The sequence below is a fragment of the Protopterus annectens genome, chromosome 4.part0 (genome assembly GCF_019279795.1).
Source record: "Protopterus annectens isolate FY-2018-M chromosome 4.part0, PAN1.0, whole genome shotgun sequence".
NCBI classification, from domain to species: Eukaryota; Metazoa; Chordata; order Ceratodontiformes; family Protopteridae; genus Protopterus; species Protopterus annectens.
The window spans coordinates 674,351,575-674,371,633 of record NC_056733.1 but is presented as its reverse complement, the minus strand read 5'-3'; the positions used below and the strand labels follow the sequence as shown (position 1 = coordinate 674,371,633).

The 20,059-nt window shown below is 39.7% G+C and overlaps 1 protein-coding gene across 1 annotated transcript in view; it reads left to right on the top strand.

The window, feature by feature from the left end:
- The window catches only part of LOC122800277 (ubiquitin-conjugating enzyme E2 G1-like), a 478,581-nt gene that overhangs the window by 404,332 nt on the left and 54,190 nt on the right, over positions 1–20,059 (top strand). Inside the window, exon 5 of the mRNA XM_044069764.1 lies at positions 4,395–4,519. Coding sequence (XP_043925699.1) covers positions 4,395–4,481 — 87 coding nt within the window. The 3' untranslated portion in view covers positions 4,482–4,519. The remainder of the gene's footprint in view (positions 1–4,394; positions 4,520–20,059) is intronic.

The following is a 20,059-nucleotide window of genomic DNA, read 5'->3' as shown; positions in this document are numbered from 1 at the left end:
TACATAAGCAGTGTAGTAGTATTGAAGGGTGGCCATGGTGGTGCAGCAGTTAGCGTTGTCGCCTCACAGCAAGAGGTTCATCTGGTTCGATCCTCGGCTGGGGTGCCCTCTGTGCAGAGTCTGCATGTCCTCCCTGTGGTCGTGTGGGTTTCCTCCGGGTGCTCCGGTTTCCTACCACATCCCAAAGACATGCTGTAGGTGGATTGGACACACTAAATTGGACCTAGGTGTGAGTGCGTGCATGTGTGTGTCTTCTGTGGAAGGTTTGGCGCCGGTCTGGCAACTTGACAATGTAAAACTCCACTGCCAATCATGAGCTGACAGGTGGTCCGCTGAGGGGACCCCTAACCGGGAAAAGCCGAAAGAAGTGTAGTAGTATTGAAATGCTAAGGTTTAAACTTTAAATGTTTGTTTATACTATAAATTTTAAAATTATTTAAATTTAGCATCAAAGATGTCTTAGATTTAGAGAAATGTCAGAAGTATGTGTTCTTGTAAAACAGCAGTATGTTTGCCATAGTGTGGTGGGAAAGGACTGTCAGTGCTTCTTAGATTGAACAAAGGCATGCAGTTTAGCTACCTTTTTTGGTTGCAGCCATACAACTCCTTAGTATACTGTACAAATAAGAGACTTTCAAGAAGTAAAAGAAGCAGTCTTGTTACAGAAGGTATATATGGTGACAGTAACTGACACTAATCCCATTGTATGGAAGTGGCATGGGAATACACCACAACTGTCTAACATGACTCGTATGTAGCGGACTGGAAATGGATTATGAAAAAGAGGCTTGAAGAAAAATAATATCAGCTTGATAGGTCAAGCGCCACTGACAGAAAATGCATTAAAATTCTGTAAGAAGCAATCTGTGATTGAGCTGTTAAATAATTCATAAAACAGTGATAAAGGTGGTGTTTAGTTTTAAGGTGGAGCTTTCTTTTAACTAGGTAAGCCTGGAGAATACAAGTAATTTTCAGGGGTGACCTTGGGAATACTGATTAAGTGACTTGACCAGAATTTCAGGCATTTAGATTTCTGGTGATGTTGAAAATTCACACTTCTAACCAAGGATAGCATTCACAAGTTGGGTGATACCCAACTCCATCTTAGGACCTGGTTGTTTGATCTAAACCCCCTGATCCCTCTTAGGATGCCATCTGGGGTCTTGGAAGTTGAGACTGCTAGAATGCTATTTGTAATGAAAGGTTTGTGCCTCCAAGTATAAGCATATTTGAGAGGAGTTACTATATTGTGCTACATTGCTTAGCTTGTAGGCGATCATAAGCTGTCACTGACATCTTTGATTTGAGCCTTATTATGCCATGCTCAGGCTGCAAGTGTCCTCTGTTTCTGCACATCATGACTTTGTGGTGAACAGGATTGTAGCTCAGCACCTGCTAGTTCAACATGTCCTTAAAGGGGTTTAGCATTTCTATAATCCTTTAAAGAACCTTTCTCCCCTATGGGCCCTGTTTTCTTGGCTGGCAGGTATGTTTTTTTTCTCTTGGAAAATGTTCTCTTTGTGAGTTTCTTGCAAAATGCTCTTTCTAGTGGTTATCAATTCTGATTTGTTCTGTTTCAGAATGATAAGCCTTGTGCAAGGATCCATAGCTGGCTTTCCACAAGGGTCAGGGTAGGACTAAGCCACACTTTCTCCAGAAGCTGTTTGCCTAGTTGCCCCTGAACTTGGAGGGAGGGGATCATGTCTCACCTTTATTGCGAATCGTTTGCTCAGGTGCTTCCTGAGACATTTTCAGAAGTTTAGGAATATGTAGCAGTTGTTCACCTCCTTTGCTTTTGGGATGGAAGTTGACACTTTACAAGATTGACTACTGCATTGTTTGCTCTCATTAGGTGGCCAGTTGGCCACTGGCTGGTGCTGCTGTCAGAGCTCTTTCCTGTACAGTAGCTGCCATCAATATATATGCTTCAAGAATGTCTCCATTTTGTACATGTGCAGCATACACATTTTGCTTACCTTTCACAAGCATTTTTTGTTTCTGCATCAATTCTGGTAATTGTTCTTCCTTTGGCAAATCAGTATTGTTAGGTTCAATTTTGTGAGATATATTTTTTGTTCAGCTTCGTCCACATTGGTAGCTTTGTTGCTTGGATTTGGCCCAAACATTGGACCTTTCAGGGTGGGCTTCTAGATCAAGGTTTGCTATTCCAAACAATCTGGAACCCAGGAGTACTCTACTCTATTTGAAGGACTTTTCATCATTCTGCACCCCCCCCGCCCCCCAACCTTGGATTTGGTTTCTGTTTCATTCAGCCTTGGCTGTTGCAGTTCCCTCTAAGGTCTAGTAGGTATATACATGAGTTACTTTTTAACATTATAGATTTTACGCTTTTTTCTTAAATTGCAGAAAGAAGCAAGTGTGTTAAGGTTACTTATGAATCTGCATCATGGCATCTGGAATGGTATCCAAGTGTTGGTCTTTCAAAGTTTTCACAAACTGGTGGAGATGAAAGCAGCCATTATCTGTAAAGAGGGTATACTCTCTCAGACTTAATTATATTAAGCACATATTTATTTTACCTCCCTTATTCTCAATGTAGCATTTGCTACCATGAGGAGTCGCATGTATTTGTACAGTTTTTCAGTTGTAGCATGCATGTTTATCTTAGACATTTTTTGTACTTCTTGAGTTTGATTTATTTCATTGATAACCAGGCATAGGGTAGACCATGAATCCTTTTATGACAACAGAGCAGCATTAGGCAGTTTTCAGTAGATTATGATGTGAAAATGAGCAACTTGGTGAACGTAACCATAATGCACAAGTATATAAATAGAATATAGTTTGTCAATTTGAAGTAAAGCTAGGCACATTCAGCTGTAACCTGGAACAGTGGATGGGAAATAGAAAATTCACCCAAGGTAGGGCAACTGTTTCTGATGGACAGAGGCAAGTATTAAATCATGCCCTATCTAATGTACACCTTTTAGAATAACCTCGAAGACACTAACTCATGGGATACATTTGGGTTGCGTGGATATGCTTATAAAGGCCCTAGTGGTTGTTAGCCTAGGATACACCTATGAACCTGTATGCATGTAAAATACCGAGGAGGCAAGCATATAATAGTTCTGACTTGTACTGTATGTTTTGTTGCTTCAGTTACATTCGTGTTCTGATGTGTGCTGCCCTTTCATGTTCAAAAATTAGCCACAGCCATCTGAAGGGAATACTGATGTATGATGGAAAAATTGTACTGGATAGACTAAAGTGAACAGAAAAAAGACAGGATAGCACAACTGTAAGGATAACAGGGCACAGGTTGCAGTTTGAGGTCACTGTCCTTCAGGAATAGGAGCTTTATCTGTGTTGCATTTGGAAAAATAATGGAGCCATTAAGAAGCAGTAATCCAATTTCGGAGAGGTGTGTTTGAAAGATGGCTGATGGCAATATAGTCAGTGTTTTAGGGATCTAATGCCTGAAGCATAGCTCTGAGTAGATATTCAGCTATAGAAGCTAGCCAGAAATAATTACAAAACTGCAGGTGGAACAATGCTTCAGGTTTTTATTGTTACTTTACCATTTGTGATCGTTGGACTGGCTCACTGAGGAGACTTCCTTTCTTTTTAACTAGCATACTGTGTGTTTGTATTTCTGTCAACCAATTCTTTCCACTTATTAGCTTGAAGACTTTTCCACTGAGGCCTTTGAATCATCAGCTGTGTTTTTAACACACTAATGGGCTTAACTGGGCCCTAGTAGATTTTTTTTCACGCCAGTCACTGTTCCTGTAGCCTTCCTGACACTTGTCCTAGTCAGTCCCTCATACATTATGACATAGCATCTTTCATCATCAATATCTTGTTAGTAACCATGTTAATGCAGGCAGCAGTAGAAGGCAGGAGGTCTATTGCTAATTGTCCATTAACTGCTAAGAAGTTTTTGTATGTGACTCTGTCCATAGCAGCTTTGAGCCACAATTCATTAAGTAATATGCTGGTATCTAAATCTCCATTCCAGTTGTGTTTCTATGCCTTCATGCCCTGGAATCTTGTACTCCCTATCCTTTGCTTAGAGCTGCATTCTAAGGTGGCCTTTTGTACAAGTTGGATGATTTGCCATTGGCTTTTGCTACTAGGTGCTGGCTCAGTTTCCATCACAAGTAACTACCCTCACAGCTGGAGCACCATTCCTTCGTGTCATTGAGTGTTTCCTTCAGGAATAGTGTGCTGCTGTAAAGAAAGAATTATTCTTTTCAGACAGTATAGTGGGCTGTATAAAAGTGAAAATGTATAGTTTCAGTATATAAATTGATGCACATGCCTTCTGTTGTAATCTTAATATTTGTATATATTTTTCCGTCTTTTTAGGCTAGATGAAGTGGTGAATTTTCAAGTGTTAATTATGCGCTTGTTCTTATTCCCTACTGTAGAAAGAGTGGCGAGAAGACCCCCATGGTGAATTCAAGAGGAAAGTTGGCCGCTGTGTAAGAAAAAGCCAAGAGATGACTTATGAGTAAAAGTGGTTGCATCATCTAAAACTCGTCTGGGAAAGTGGGTGAGTGTTAAAATCACTGAAGTGCTTCTTGAAGCAGGTAAGATATCTTGAAGCCATTGCAAAGGAAGATTCTGCATCAAGTTACCAAATGAGGTTTAAAGCTGTGCTTCTCAGCATCATGTGCAGGGCTGCACTGCATGCACACATGCTCAAGCACATATGCACAGTCACATAATAACACTGTACTTGTGGAAGGATACAAGCCCAGAGTAGCTTGGGAATTTGTGATACCCAAAGATAGAAGCCTGCGGGATCTTGAAGTGAAGACACCTTTACTCGCCTGCCATTGGGCATTACTGTTTAGATAAGTGCAAAATGGATGTAACCTGGAATGGGAAAAGATATTTAGGGAAGCACTGGAAGGGAGAAGTAGAGAAGAGGATATGATTAATATTGTTAAGAGGTAGACAAGGAAGGGTGACTACTTCATTAGAGGAACTGACAAAGGATATAGTCATTTATTTGAGAAAAAAATAGGAACTGAGATTGACTTGGAGCAGAGAGCAAGCATGATTCTGGTATCAGCTAGTTGGGGGGCAAAGACATGGACAGAAGTACAGGAAGAATACGACTTGGAAGAGAGGTTAGTGGAGTTACACGATAGTGACAGAAGTGTGCAAGTTAGAAAAGGGTAGAATGCTGAAATTTATAAAAGGAGTGGTAGATGCAAGAGATGGGAAGAGGAATGCCCTTATCCAGAGTATATAAAATGTTAATAAAATTGAAAATGAGGTATTTGAAAAGATGAAGTGCAGTGAGAGAGATACTGAAAAAAATAAGGCAGATGAGATGAAGTATTTTGTAGGAAGATTGATATAGAGGAATGGGGATAATTTCACCATTTCCTGAGGTATGCCACAAAATCAGGGGGATTTAAAATTTATGGATGGAAATGTCTGTACAGATTTTTATACCCCTAGTAGTTTAGAATGATCCCCATGGCTGAGAGTTTGGTATATGAGGGAGTCCAAAGGGGGAATTGGGTATTACTTTAGAGAGAATGGGTCCTAACCTTTTGGTAAAGTAGGACAGGTGTGTCAGGAGCAACAGAAGTTGCTATAGATAATTCTGTTAGCAAAGAAAGCAATTACAAAAAGGGACCCATCAAGGATAGATGAAGTATGTAAGCTAGTAACACATTTGGCAGAATAAGGCGTAGGCCATAAAATGGAAGGAAATATGTGAAGCAGTGAGGAAAGTGGAGTACATGGATGAAAACGTAGTGAAGGATACATGATAGGATAAGAAAAGGGCAATTGGAAAAAGATGCCTAAATTGGGAATGGGGGAATATGAAGATGCAAATGTAGCTCTTCCACTTGGGAAGGATAAAGTGGTGATACATGATTTAATTAGACTAAAGTATAACCCTTAAATGCAAGCAACAGAAGGACGATGGGGATGCAACAAAAGATAGAACAAGAAAAAGAAGAGACTAGAATATGGGTGTAGATTACATGCTCGAATATGGGTGTAGATTACATAATCTGTGTGAGAATGACATCCTAAGGATATGATGATGCGGTTGGAAAAAGGTAATTTTATTGAAAATAGTGCAGAATGTTTATAGTTGGTTTATTAGACTTAATTCTGGTAAATTGATGAATGGTTTAGATAGAATGAGGTGTTCTTTTTTTAAAGAAATAAAATGTTAAAAGAGCAGCCAGAATGAATTGTTACAGGTGGACCATGCATGTGAATTGCACAACCTGGGCTCATATAAGTGCTTGAAATTAAAAAGAAAAATGAAAAGTGGGGAGGGGAGGTCAAGAGGGAAAATGCACATGTGAATTTGACAAAGGATTTCATAATGTGAATTGAGCAGAGAGTCAACAAAAAAAGAAAAAGGGGAATAATGATTGCTTGGGGTGCTACAATAGTGACAGGGGACAAAAGACAATAGTGGATTTGTGGTAATAAGGGGGTATTGGGCCAGAAGGAGGATCGCACTGATGTGCACTAGTAGTTTTGGGTGCAATATAATGGTGCTTAAGAGGATTTGGGAAGAAAAAGATTTCACAACAGTATTTATAGGTGGGAGCTAGAATCTGATTTAGTGAAAGTATTTCAGAGACCTAGAAGGAAAAATAAGAGGGTAGATTTCTGAAGATATTAATTCAGTAGCAAAAGCTTAGACAGAATTTACTTGCGTTATTGTTCTCCAAGGAAAAGTGGGCTAAACTAGATTAAAATTATATTTCACAGAAGCATGGGTGTTTAATTGTAAGCTTTGAAATGTTTTTGATAATGCACCAGTGAAGGACCAAGTTAAAGTTGCAGGGTATTTCTTGCTTGTCTGTTACAAAGAAATGAATTAAAGGAACTGGTGTGGAAATAATTCAAGAGTTATTTGGGAAGTTGTACATTTCTTCAGTAAGAATAGCAAGTGAGTGGGATAAAATGGCAATGGAGTTTTAAAATATGGTAGAAATAAGAAAGAGAGATGTGGGGAAAGAAGTAATAGCAATTTAGATGGGTTGACAAAGGATAAATTACACAATGAGAGGCTCACAGAACAAGGACAGTAATTGTGACGTGTTAAAGGAAAATTAAGAGTGTGTAAATAATACGCTTTAGTTTAGAAAAGGTGTGTGAGCAAATTATTTTGGATCACTCCAGAGTACAAAAATTCATAGTCCAACTCTGGTATTGGAAAACCGAAAGGGATGTTGCCAAACATGGAACCTATGACAAAATAACCAGAAATCTTAGACATGCTTTGGAAATGTTATGAATATTTTTATAAAACAGAGGAACTGTGAAATCAAGAAAAGTCACAAATGGAAATGTTTATGGAAGACTTAACACCAGATAGGAAGGGATGACATGCAAATGGTAATGCATAATCCGCCAGATGGGATACGTCTATTCCTAGATGCAGTGTGATCCTGGAAGGTTTTGTACAATATTTTAAAGGTGTTGGGGGGCAATACCAGTATCCTGGAAAAAGCTGTGGTGGATGCATCTCCACAAGAAAGACGTGAACGACAATTCAGACACAGCTTTATAAAGAGAAGCAAAAAAAAAAAAAAACACCAGAAACTGAACTGGTAACCAAATAAATCTGTAGTAGCGGAACATACCACAGAAAGTCAGAGTCAGCTGGTAAATAAATATGACGTTTTTGAATAAAACTCCACAAAAAGTGTTGAGTGCTTTCATCATATGGAAATTAAAAGGACTTTAGGTCTGATGTGTATGCATTCATCTCATCTTTAAATAAAATGTAATGGATGTAGTCTGTGCAGTCAACTTGCTTAGCTTTTACAGGAAAGCAGAACATGCCTGCAGGGGAAGTAGCAAATCCACACACGACTTCTGAAGAAGTCGTTTCAATTTGCATAGGACAAAACTGCTTTGTGGAGTTTTATTCTATAACTTCATTTTTGCCACCAGTGGACTCGCTTTTTGACTTTCTGTATTATGTTCCACTAGTGCAGATTTGGTAACAAGTTTCATACAGACCATTTTCATTTAAACCATTATTGCAAAGTGTTTGTCTATACTAGTCAGAAGCATGCCCGTAGGTCGTGTCAGTGATTGATATGAATTAGTGTGATTTTGTGGAAGGAAGACAAACATTTCACAATGCAAGTGGAACATTGATCCAGGGGGAAGCAGAGTGTAAGAAAGACGCTACTATTGTTGGTGGGTCTTGATGCAGAGAAGGCATTGGATAGGGCCAGCTGAGATTTTGAGTAGGGCAATGGTAATATTTGCATTCTGTGAAAGAATAAGGTTAGAAAGATAAGTGAAGGGTCAGAGGTAAGCATTAAAATGGGACGGTTTGTATCCAACAGATTGTTTGACCAGATGAACCAGGCAATAATTCTTCTTTCCCCTTTTGTTGCTTTATATTTAGAACCATTGGCAAAGGGGAAAAAATTATTTCTAGATTCAAGCACATAACTGGCATGGTAATCCAGAAAAGTTAGATTTATTTGCAGATGTTATTTTGTACTTATTAAATCCAAAAAAGGGAATTATGGTGCTGTGGAACATTTTGACACTTTCAGGTCTTTCCAGGATATTAAGTAAAATGTGGATTGCTTCAGCAATACCCACGTGTATGGGGACATGATAAGATGAAGTGTTTAGATGTTTGGATTAAAAAATATTCTGTTATGGCAACTAAGGTTATTTGGGAAGACTGTAAACAAAAGATCTGATGTAATTTTCATTCATTCCTCAACTGTTGAGTTCAAACTTGACTCTGCTGCTTTTTCCAGCTCATGGAACACTGAAAACAATCGAGCTCTTCCCTTACCCATAATATAGTAGTCCCCTATTGTACCTCAGATCTTATTTGCCGCCTTCCAGAATGGACGTGCTTGCTGTTAGCTCTCGAGCTATAACTTGTGTTCTTGTGAGAAAAGTAGATTTTGTGTATCTAGACCTAAAAAAAAAATAAAAGAGCACAGGAACCAGACTGATAAGCGCTTTCAGCTTCTAAGTGATCTGAGGAAGGCTTGGAAGCTGAAAGTGCTTATCCGTTTACAGGGTTTCTTTCACGTTTTTAAGTTGTTTTATGAATCTGTGCTACGTATTAAGTTTTGATCATGTTTTAGACTTTGTCTGTGGATTCAACGTGGACATATTGTGGTGATATGCTCTTCTGGTTCCTGTAACCTTTTTCTTTATTTCATATCCTCTCTTGCCATTCCTAGACTTTGTGGAATATTTTTCTGAATGCAGTTATTTTCCCTTCTTTACCCCCTTTATACCTTTGAGGTGTAGTCCCTTAAATTACTATTGCTGGTAGAAAAAAAATAAATAAATAAACTTTTTCTTGTACTTTCCTGCTATTGTTAGTATTTGCAGATATGACTGAGAAACCCTCTGGTTTTAAAAAATGTAAGACCTGCTGCCATAAGATTCTGTTGTGGGATGCACATGATGTGTGTTTATTGTTTAGGCCCTGCCCATTTGGATTCTGCCATTGATGTATGTAAGCCTTTAGTCCTAGGTCCTTTATTGACCATAGAAATTAATTCTGAAAGGTTTATTACCTTCAACATTATCTGATACAGCATCTGGAGCTCAAACCCCTAAGAAAGGTTGATAGAGACCAAAATAGTCCCTCAGACCCTTCAGATGTTCTTCATGTTTCACTGTTGCAGTCATCACACTTGGGTTATGTGCTTGCAGGTAGCCCTCACTCTGCCCGAATACCAGAGACTTAGTATTTCTGCATAGGATACTGTCGCTCCAGGACTGATGTCAGGTCATCAGGGGGTATAAAAACAGGCATCCGACGCCATTACATCAGTCTTTCTTGTGAAGGAGCCCGAAGCAGAAGCAGTTCACAAGTGCCCGTTGGCCGCTACCTGAAATTTCATTTATGAATTGAATAATCCTGAAGTCTTCTAAAGCTAAGTACGCCGTTGAGAATAACTTTTTCTGACATTGGTTAGAGCAAGAAAAAAGTAACAATTGTCTTGCCTGTGGAAAGCAAATACCTCACAGAGATAATCATTCTTACTGCGTCACCTGTTTAGGCCTAGACCAGGACGTACCTCGCTGTCGGTTTTGTGCCTTGTTTAATGCCCGAACTGTTCATTGTCGGGCTTTTTGTCGCTAAATTCTTTCGCTCTCAATCTTCGTATTCTGAAATGACTTCGGTAAGCCATCCAACTACCAATTTTCCGAAAAAAAACGTAAGGGTAAAGACAGAGACAGACCGCTTAGGTCCAAAGCTGCAGATGACGCTTCCGTTAAGCTAGTCACCAGTCCGCTGGTACTCAGTGAGGTGCTTTCTCAGCACCTGATGCCTGCTTCAGTGGATTCGCAGGCCTCTACCGAGACCCATTCGGAGTCCGGTATGCCGTGAGACTCTTCTTCGACTATGGAACCTGTGGATGTCTCTACCTTGGATGGGTCCGTAGCCGCTGTGCAGGCACCGGCTTATGAGACGGTTCTTCACTCAACCGATGTTTGACTCAAACCAACGACTTTTTTAACCAAAACTACTGAGTTTCTTAGGCCCAGAGTACACACTACGCCTAGAAAACAGACGACCAAAGCACATGCACTCGCTCCCATGCCTCAAAAACAAATTATTAGAATGGTTGAAGACCTTATTATGCTGATTAAGGGAAGTCAGCCTTCCTCTGGTAAGAGAAAGAGAGACCAGTCCCCTACAGCTTCTACAGACCAGGAATCCAATGACTCTGACATTTTTGATTATGAAGACATGCCCTTATCTGCTTATGAGGATTTAGATGCAGAGGAATCCATTCCCTCTGCCTCCCCTCCAGAGGATGTTTCTTTTAGTGAAACCTTGCATACCTTAAGAGAGCATTTCCACTGGGAATGCCAAGACTATCCTCAGTCCAAAACGAGACTCAGAGAATTCCTAGAGTTGCCTCAGCACAGGCCTTTAGCAATACCCCCTGTCCTGGATGTTGTTGATGTTTTTATGGAATCCACTCTTACTCCTGACTAGACAGGTACTACAGAGTACCTGACACTCACAAATTTCCTTTCAAGAATCCTACTGCTGACCCAGAGATAATTTCCCAGGGGCCTAAAGTTATCAAGGCAACTACAGCCAAGAGTCCCACCCCTTCGGACAGGGATTCCAGAGCTTTGGACAGATGGAGTAAGAAGTTATATACCTGTGCAATTCTTGTTATTAGGGCATTGAATTGTCAGTTTCACATGCTGAAGTACCAGCAACATATTAGGGAACTTTTTAAACAAAAAGTGGTAACCTTTACAGACTGTGCAGAAAATAAAGAATTGCAGGAGTTTATGCACCCTGCAAGCCAAGTCAGCAACTCGACAAATCCCTCTGGGACCATTACTTGGGCAGAGAGCTCAGTTGCCTCACAGTTGGCTACCCTACAATCCATTTTGAATTCATCCATGAGGTTCATCTCGCATGCACCTGCACATGCCTGAAGGGTAACAGATTCAGGCATTTCCATTACGAGGCATGCCTAGATGCACATGTGCAGTTTTGCGGAGTCCTTCAAGTCTTCCTTTGTCAATGCTCCCTTTGACTGAAGTTCTTTATTTCGCCCAGGGTTAAAGACACATCATCCAGATGTGAGCAGGATGGCAAGATCCTGTCTGTTGTGGATTGACATTTTTCGACTTCTCAAAGGACCTTTTCTAGGAATCGAAGCCATTGTCAAAAAATGTGGTTCACAAAATCCCAGAGTTCCTTCCAAGATCCATGTGGAGATAGAGTTCACCCCCTCTGCCCCTGGGGAATTAATGGAAGACACACCACCTGTCCGGCAGAGGAGGCCTGCAAAACCAGGGGTCCAAAGACACTTTGTTACAGATCTTACCAGTGCTCCTGAAAGGGAGGCCTCAATTGTCCACCTCTGGAGGCAGTCTGGGTAGTTTATCCCTCCACCAAAGAGCCTGCCTAGAGATTCCAAAAGATTCATGAGTGCAGAAGATTATTTCCAGATGTTATATAATGCTCTCTCTTCCCCCTTAGTAAACAAAATTCCCGATATTCCACCCAGTCTGAGGAAAACAACAACAGAAATAAAAAAAGAAAAGCTAGAAAAAAGTCATCCAAGAGGTGTTCCCAGACCAGAGAGAGTCTAGAACTTACTCAAGATTTTTTTAGTGCCAAAGAAAACAGGGGACTGGAGACCAGTTTTGGATCTCAGCAATCTGAACAAGTTATTTCAGTACACCAAGTTCCTGATGGTCAGAGTTCAGTCCATTCTACCCTTTCTGCACAATGACAACTTGATCTTCAGGATGTGTGCTATCATGTAAAAATGAACAGATGGTCTAGAAGATACCTGTGCTTCCAGCTGGGAGACAGTCTTTATCAATTCAGGGCTCTGCTCTTTGGTCTCACCACATCCCCCAAGGTGTTCACCAAATGCATGGCAGTAGTGGCAACTCACTTGAGGCTGCAGGGATTCTGAGTGTTTCCTTGCTTGGATGACTGGCAGATAACTGCTCCGACCAGGCATCATCTGCAAGAGGTTATGTACTTCAGTTATGCTCTCACTTGGGAATTATTATAAATCACAACAAATCTCAGCTAGAATCAGTTCAAATATTAGAGTTCATCGGAGCTTTGTTCGACACAGTATCCTTGACAGCGACCCTTCCTTTACCAAAGGTACAGACCATACAGTTCCAGGTCAAAAAGATCATTCAGAATTCCTCTCAGCTGGATTGAGTCTTCAAGCATATCTGGGTCAGTGTCTGCTTCGATAGTTTTAGTTCCGTTAGCAAGATGCCACTTAAGAATTTTTCACTGGAGCCTAGCGACTTAATGGTCTTATTGTTCATCAGCCCTTATCCACCCAAATCGCAATAACTCAGTTGTACAAAAATTACCTCCTTTGATGGATTTACTCGAGATAATGCAAGGTTGCTTTTTCACTCTCTCAGCCCAAGGCTGTAGTTACCACAGATGCTTCCCAGATCGGGTGGGAGGGAGCACTTCTTGGGAAAGACTGTCCAAGGCACTTGGACTCCGAAGAGACCAATACACATATCAGTGTCCTAAAAATGAGAGCAGTCCTAGCATTGCAGGTGTTCCAAGGCGCACTCCCCTCTGGGACCATTGCAGTTCAGAAGGGTAATGTCAGTGGTCTGGAACGTCAACAAACAAGGAGGAACCAAATCTTATCCACTGTGTTGAAGCTTTGAGAGTGTGGCAATGGGCGATCTCATCGATAGCGCATAGTCCATGGAAATCCAATGTGATAGCAAACCAAATTAAACAGGTACATTCTAATACTTCACAAGTGGTCATTCAACATGAAAGCGGTAGAAAAGATGTTCCATCAATGGGGCCAAACTTGCTGCGATCTCTGTGTCTCCCTTTAAGTGCAGCAGGTTCTTTGCCTTGGTTCACCCACTAGGGAGCAACCAAGAGACACTTCTCCACTATTGCCCCCCCCCCCCCCCCCAGTCTCCTCTACGCCTTTCCCTCAGTGTCTCTAATCCACAAATTCCTTCAGAAAGCATCTCAATTGAAGAAGACAGTCATCCTCATTGCTCCTTATTGGCCTCATCAGATTTGGTCCCCCTTTCTTTGGCCTCATCTGCTTAGTCTACTGTGGATTCTGGATCCATTTCCAGACCACTTGTCTCATCCAAAAGAATGATACACCCAGACATCTTAGCCTAAAAATGACCACATGGTTTCTCCACTTCTATTGATAGCAAGACACCCCAAGCTCTCCTTCCTTGACCACCACATTATTTTATCCTCCCACAAACCTTCTACTAGAAATACTTACAGAAGTAAATGGAAAAGGTTTGTTGTTTTGGTGCAGCAAAATGACACTGTGACCCTTTTTAGCATCACTACCTAAAATTCTTGAGTTTAGCTAAATTTTTTAACAAAGGTGCTAGTTCAACTGTAAAAGTACAACTAGGTGCCATTTCTAATTTTCACATTGGAGTAAACAGATCGTTTTTAGCTTGTTCCAGACTTTATCAGGCCTTTGTAAGGGGAACCTTTCTTCTTAGACCTCCTTTTAAAGATCCCACTGTCCCATGGGATTTGAGTTTGGTTTTACAGTCCTTGACCCAATCTCCCTTTGAGCCATCAGCCAAGTGTGAACTAAATTTTTTAACTTGGAAGACTCTAGTGGCCATTACCTCTGTTAGAAGTCTCAGAACTTCAAGCTCGATCTTCTAAACTTCCTTATTTGATTTTTCATAAAGGCAAGGGGGTATCCTTACGAAGCAGCCCAACATTTCTTCCTAAGATGGTGTCAGAATCCAATATTAAACTATCAACCTTCAGTTTTACTTCCAAATTTTTCAGAGTATATGTTGCAACTGTTGGATGTTCACAGACAGACGTTTTTATCTGCAAAGGACAAAAATTTGTAAGATTGTCTATCTCCTTTTCAGATTCAAAGTTGGCAAACCAGTTACTAAAGTAACTTGAGCCAAATGGTTAACTGATGGTATTTCACTTGTTTACAAAAAATAGGGTTTGTCTTTGCCAAAAACTCTAAAAGCACATTCTACCAGAGCTTTCTTTGATATTTGTGCAGCTGCATCTTGGGCTAACCCTCATACCTTTATTGGCGATTACAAATTGTATCTGGTCTCTAGGGGAAGAACAGCCTTTGGCACAGCGATGCTCAGAAATATCCATCTTTAGTCTTCTCAGGATTTAGGTAGCTAGGGACTCTGCCTCAAAAGTTGAGGAATGAATGAAAATGACAACATCAGATAACTTTTGTTTTATTTTTTATGTACTCGCCATAACGTTCCATCTGTGTAAATTTTTATTCTTCCCCAACTTCCCTCCCTCAAACCCCTTACCATTTTTGACTTCCGGAAGGATTAGAAGAGGCTAAAGGAACCAATGTTCCATCATTTCAGCTTCAGATACAGTTTGCTCTTTATATTTGTTAAATATTGTATAGACTTAAAGTCCGGAAACATAATAAGAGGTATGGTAGGGGACTAGTGCATTGTGGGTAAGGGAGGAGCTCAAGAGTTTGTTCCACAAGCTAGAAAAGGCATCAGGGTCTGATCCGAACCCAACAGTTTGTTTGTGTCTTTCGGCTTTTCCCGGTTAGGGGTCGCCACAGCGGAACTCCGATCTGCTAATGATTGGCAGTCGATTTTTACATACTGGCTTGCCAGGCCTAACGCACAACCTTCAACGAAGGAATGCCCATTCACGCATGTCGCTACACAGAAGACGCTCTAACTGAGAATCGAACGGGCAACTATTAACTGTGAGGTGACAACAGTTGAAGAATGAAAATGGACAACACAGATGGAATATTATGGTAAGTGTAGTCTTTTTATAATACAAAGACTGAGAAGCTGGAATGTCTGAATTATGGATAGCAAGACACAAGTAGTAAAGATATTTTTAGTCCCTTTAGTTTTATATACAGATCAAATCATATTTTTATCAGCCAGAAGAGAAATTTTGGATAATTTATAAAGAGTTGAAGGAATTGATTTTGGATTGAAAGAGAGGAAGAGATAAGAGGGATAAGTTTATCTTCCTATAGAGTATGTTTAATGGTTACCTGATTTTGAAGGGACACTTTAGAATTATGCAGAGAAGACTCATGAGCATAACTCAAACAGAAGGTTATAAATCAAAGTGAAAAGGAAAATGACGAAATAGTGTGTGGGGGGGTCAAGAAATGAGGAAATATTGTGAATGCAGGTCTGGAGAATAACTATAACCATACAGAATATTGTATTCAAAATGTAGCAGAAAGCAGTCTGAAAGGTAAGCTTGCAAGGGACTGGAGAAAGGAGATTTCTGACTTCAAGTTGGGATGTAGAAAATAAGTGAGGGGCTGGGATTTACTGGAGAAAATTAGCAAAGTTAGTAAGGTATAGGGAGCAAACAACTAATGAGGAGAAGGCAATAGAGTGGGATGAGGCAAGCAGCCATTTGGACTGCAGGCAAGAGACTGCTTTTCCTACAAGGGATTGATAAGAGTATAGGTACCTTTTGCTACAAGGGACTGATGAGAGAGTATAGACAGAAAGAGAGGAGTGCAAAGTGAAAGACCAGATCTTAAATGTTGGTTTACTCTAGAACAGAAGAGATAATTAGTGTAGCATTTATTGGTAATAATTAGGCTAGCTGCCTTTGTGGTCCGTTAGTTTCTGTTTTTATGCTCAATATAACATCCCATATGGTTATAGTTTGACCTTACCCATCCCCTGGTTGATAATTGTATATTACCCCTGATGAGAATAACTGGTATCATAACTTGTAGGGATAAAGCATTTTAGGAGCTCCCTCTGTCCATTACAAGTACAGGGGGTAGTTTTGCAGTAAATTTCCTGTTTCCTATCCATAGATCTAAGTTTTACTTGAATATGGACAAGGATGAACTTTGTTTTGTGTGTATGGGGAGTCTGTTCCTCAGCAGCAGTATCCTGTGCATGCTATACCTGTCCCTCCAAACTGTTCTTGTGATGTTACAGAAGAGGTTTATATCCCTACATGAAGTATTTTGGAAGCCTTATATGCCTGATACAGGTCACCTCTTAAGAGTTATTTAGGCCTTGTATCCATTTGATAAGATGCATGCCAAAGGGGACTTTATATTTAATGATTGGCTTAATGAGGGCAGAGTAATGGGGAACAAAATTAATGGTAGTTACAAGAGTCTAGGAAAGGTAGTTTAGAAAGTAACAGTAGGAAGACCTCTGTGTAGCTCCAGGTTCCCTATTAAATCAGTGAACGCTTAAAATAACGAACGCTGTTTAATTGAACCTTTTTATTCGAAACAGCGAAATCCTGAGCGCACGAAACAGCGATTTCCCCCCCCCAAGGGGAAAAAAGCGGTGGGCCTTTTTCGTGACTTTGCCATTTCCTCCACTGTGGTGCGATCTCGGAGTTGGTATATTTAAGTAGGGTGTAGGGGAGCACAGCCCTCCCCCCACTTTATTTTGTGTTTTTTTTTTGGAGCAGCAATTTTTTTTCCCCTGGGAAAAACATTGCTGTTCCGTGTGTTTGACATTTTGCCGTTTCAATATTTTAGGGTCAGTTATACAGCGTTCACTGTTATAATATAGACCATGGCTCCAAGGAATGCAACAAAGTCTGGGAGGTTTAGGATTCTTGCAATGAATTGTTTGCATAGGTATAGTTACACCCTAGGCAGACTTCAGATCATTTTCCCAGAGGTAAAAAACGAATGCCAGAGGTATGATGAGAAAGAGAGGTAACTGGAAACATGCTTTTGGGAATGCGATGAGTTGGCAAATTTTAAAAATTCCCTGCAGAGTACTTTTTCAGAAATGTTGGAGTGAATAGTTAACCAAGAAAATAATTATTATGAGCTGGGATGTGGGCTCCAGATTGCCGTAGTAAGGTCTTAGTAAGTTTAATATTGTCTGCTGTCATACAGTTTATAGAAAGTAGAAATCAGAGCCTAAACCAGCTAACTGAAGTATTGAGTATTGTAAAGGAAATAAAATAGTGGATGTTTAGGAAAGGGTATGAACAAATTACATGGAAATAAATGGAGTTTGTGTGAACATTATATGCAGGGTAATATTTAGGAGGTAGAGTGAAATTTAAGGGAAGGCAAAAATTGAGCAATTTGTGTAATGTTGAACTATATGAAAATTGTTAAAGCAAAGGTATTTCCGCTGTCATTTTCATGTGGTATACGTGTAATGAAGGTTTGCTTTTTCTGTTACTGTATGTGAACCTATGCCACTTTCTTAAACAACAAAAACAAAAAGATTCACTGAGCTCACCACCAAAGGCAGTACACACGGAAACCAAGTAAATGTAGAAAGCAAACCTGCTGCTGCCACCCAAGCTGAAGTAAAATAATTGAAATTGTTAAAATCAGTTCCTTTATTAACAAAATAAAATATAATTTTGCTGCTGCTGTCTGGATAAGTGCTTTCATGTTGAACCTTTATCAAATCCTAAAGAAAAAAGCAGCTTCCTTTCATTTAAAAAGAGCTTCCTGCAGCTCATTCATTCAATCAATTAAGTTTTGGTGTATGGACACACCTCTCATTCAGAGTGCATGTTCTATTTACTTAGTGTTAGCTAAAAGCTTGGAGCTTTTTAAGTGAAATAACACAGAATTAATGCATATGCATTATTTCTTTAGAGCCCTTCCTTTCAAGATGGGTTTGAGTGGTACAGTTTCATTTAATCCAGGTTTCTGGTCCGCTCTAAGGTTCATAATCCATTTTGTTTCATCAGTTTCAGTATAGTTGGCCAGATCCCCTCCTTGTACTGTTTCTACTAGCCTGCTTACAACAATAAATTTAAATGTATGGTTTCCATTACCTTTAATATGACCATATAGAGCATTCGTATTTACTTGATTTCTTATGTCCTGACAGTGTCTCAGGATATGCTCCTTGAATATTCTATTTGTTTTCCCCACATAGAACGGTGGGCAGCGTTGGCATCGAGCAATATAAATCACATTTTTGCTCCTGCAATTCACAAACCCTTTGAACCTGTATTCCTTCTTAGATGTTGGATGTATAAATAATCTGTTTTAATATGTTGACATGCTTTACAAAATCCACATTTATAGGTGCCTACTGTGTTCATGGGTGAATGTTCTGTGCCCAAGTTTTGACGATTCCCATGGCATAAGAGCCTTTTCAGATTTTTCCTATTCTTAAAGGAAAAACTGGGTGTCTTCCCTACAATGCTCCTAAGGTTCTCATCAGAAGTCAAGACAGACCAGTTCTTTTTTTATGGTGTCTAGTATGAATGCATTGTCAATGCTATATGTAAGACAGAATCTCATCTTATTTTCCTTATTCTTCTCGTCTTCTTCCTTACTTAACCAATGGGAAAAATATGGTCTTCCTTTGCCAGTTCATAAGTCTGATGTTCTATTCATGCTTTTTATTACTTCATCTTTAGTGTATCCTCTTTCCATAAGGTTATCAATAAGCCTTTCCTTTTCTTTTTCAAAAGCTTCATCTTTAGTGCATAGTTTTGATATACATTTCACTTGATTCTCCGCTATATTTTTAAAAATATGCTTTGTGTGCATACTGGTCCTATGGAGCATGTGATTACGCCATGTTGTCTTCCTGTGCATAGACGTATCTATCCCATATACATGATCCAATGTCAGTTGGATATCAAGGAAATTGATGTAGTATCAGAAAAATGAAATTCAAATCTTAAGAAAGATGTGGTGTTACCCATGAAAGGCTCAAAACGTATGAGAGAGTGTTCATCTCCTTCCCATAAAATAAAGATGACATCAACAAAACGTTTATATACAACTATGTTGTTCCAGCTATTGAGGGTATCCAAGCACCATTCTTCCTACCATTGTGCCAACACTATGTTGGCATAACTGTTGGCGCATGGGGTTCCCATGGCCACTCCAGATTTCTGCCAATAATATTCATTCCCATACACGAAGATATTGTTAGACAGTATTTCATCTAGAAGGCTGCATATCAAGTTTGTTATCATTGGTCTTATGTTTAAGTCCAAATGGTCTAACTGCTTCTATTCCATATTCGTTTGGTATTGATGTAAACAGGCTATTCACAACCAGAGTTGCCATTATGATACCTTCGTAAGTTTTCATCATTGTTGTGCTTTCATAAAGACATTTTAAAAAACCTTCAGAATCTTTCACAACTGTTCTTGCATGTGGTAGTAATCTCTTCAGTTCTTCCACATGTATAGAAATGGGTTCAGTCACCCATCCTTCTCCATTGACAATTGGCCTTAAAGGTGGATCCATCAAATTCTTGTGGACCTTGGGTAATCCATTGAGGTTGGGTATCTTCGGATGCTGTGTGTAAAAATAATTATACAATTATTTCATGATAGTTCTGTTCATTAGCTTTTCATAGATGCCATCCTTCACATTCACTATTATTTTATTGACATCCTTCTTTGATAGATTGCTATATCACTTAGCATTTCCTTCATCTTGTCATATCTTACTGAATCCATCACAATTACAGTTCCTCCTTTGTCTGCTGCTTTCACCACTATGTGTCTCCTTCTTTGAAGTTCATTCAATGCTAGTCTTTCTTGATAACTTAGATTATAGAAATGTCCTTTTTCTTTCAGTCTGTATTGTTCTACCTC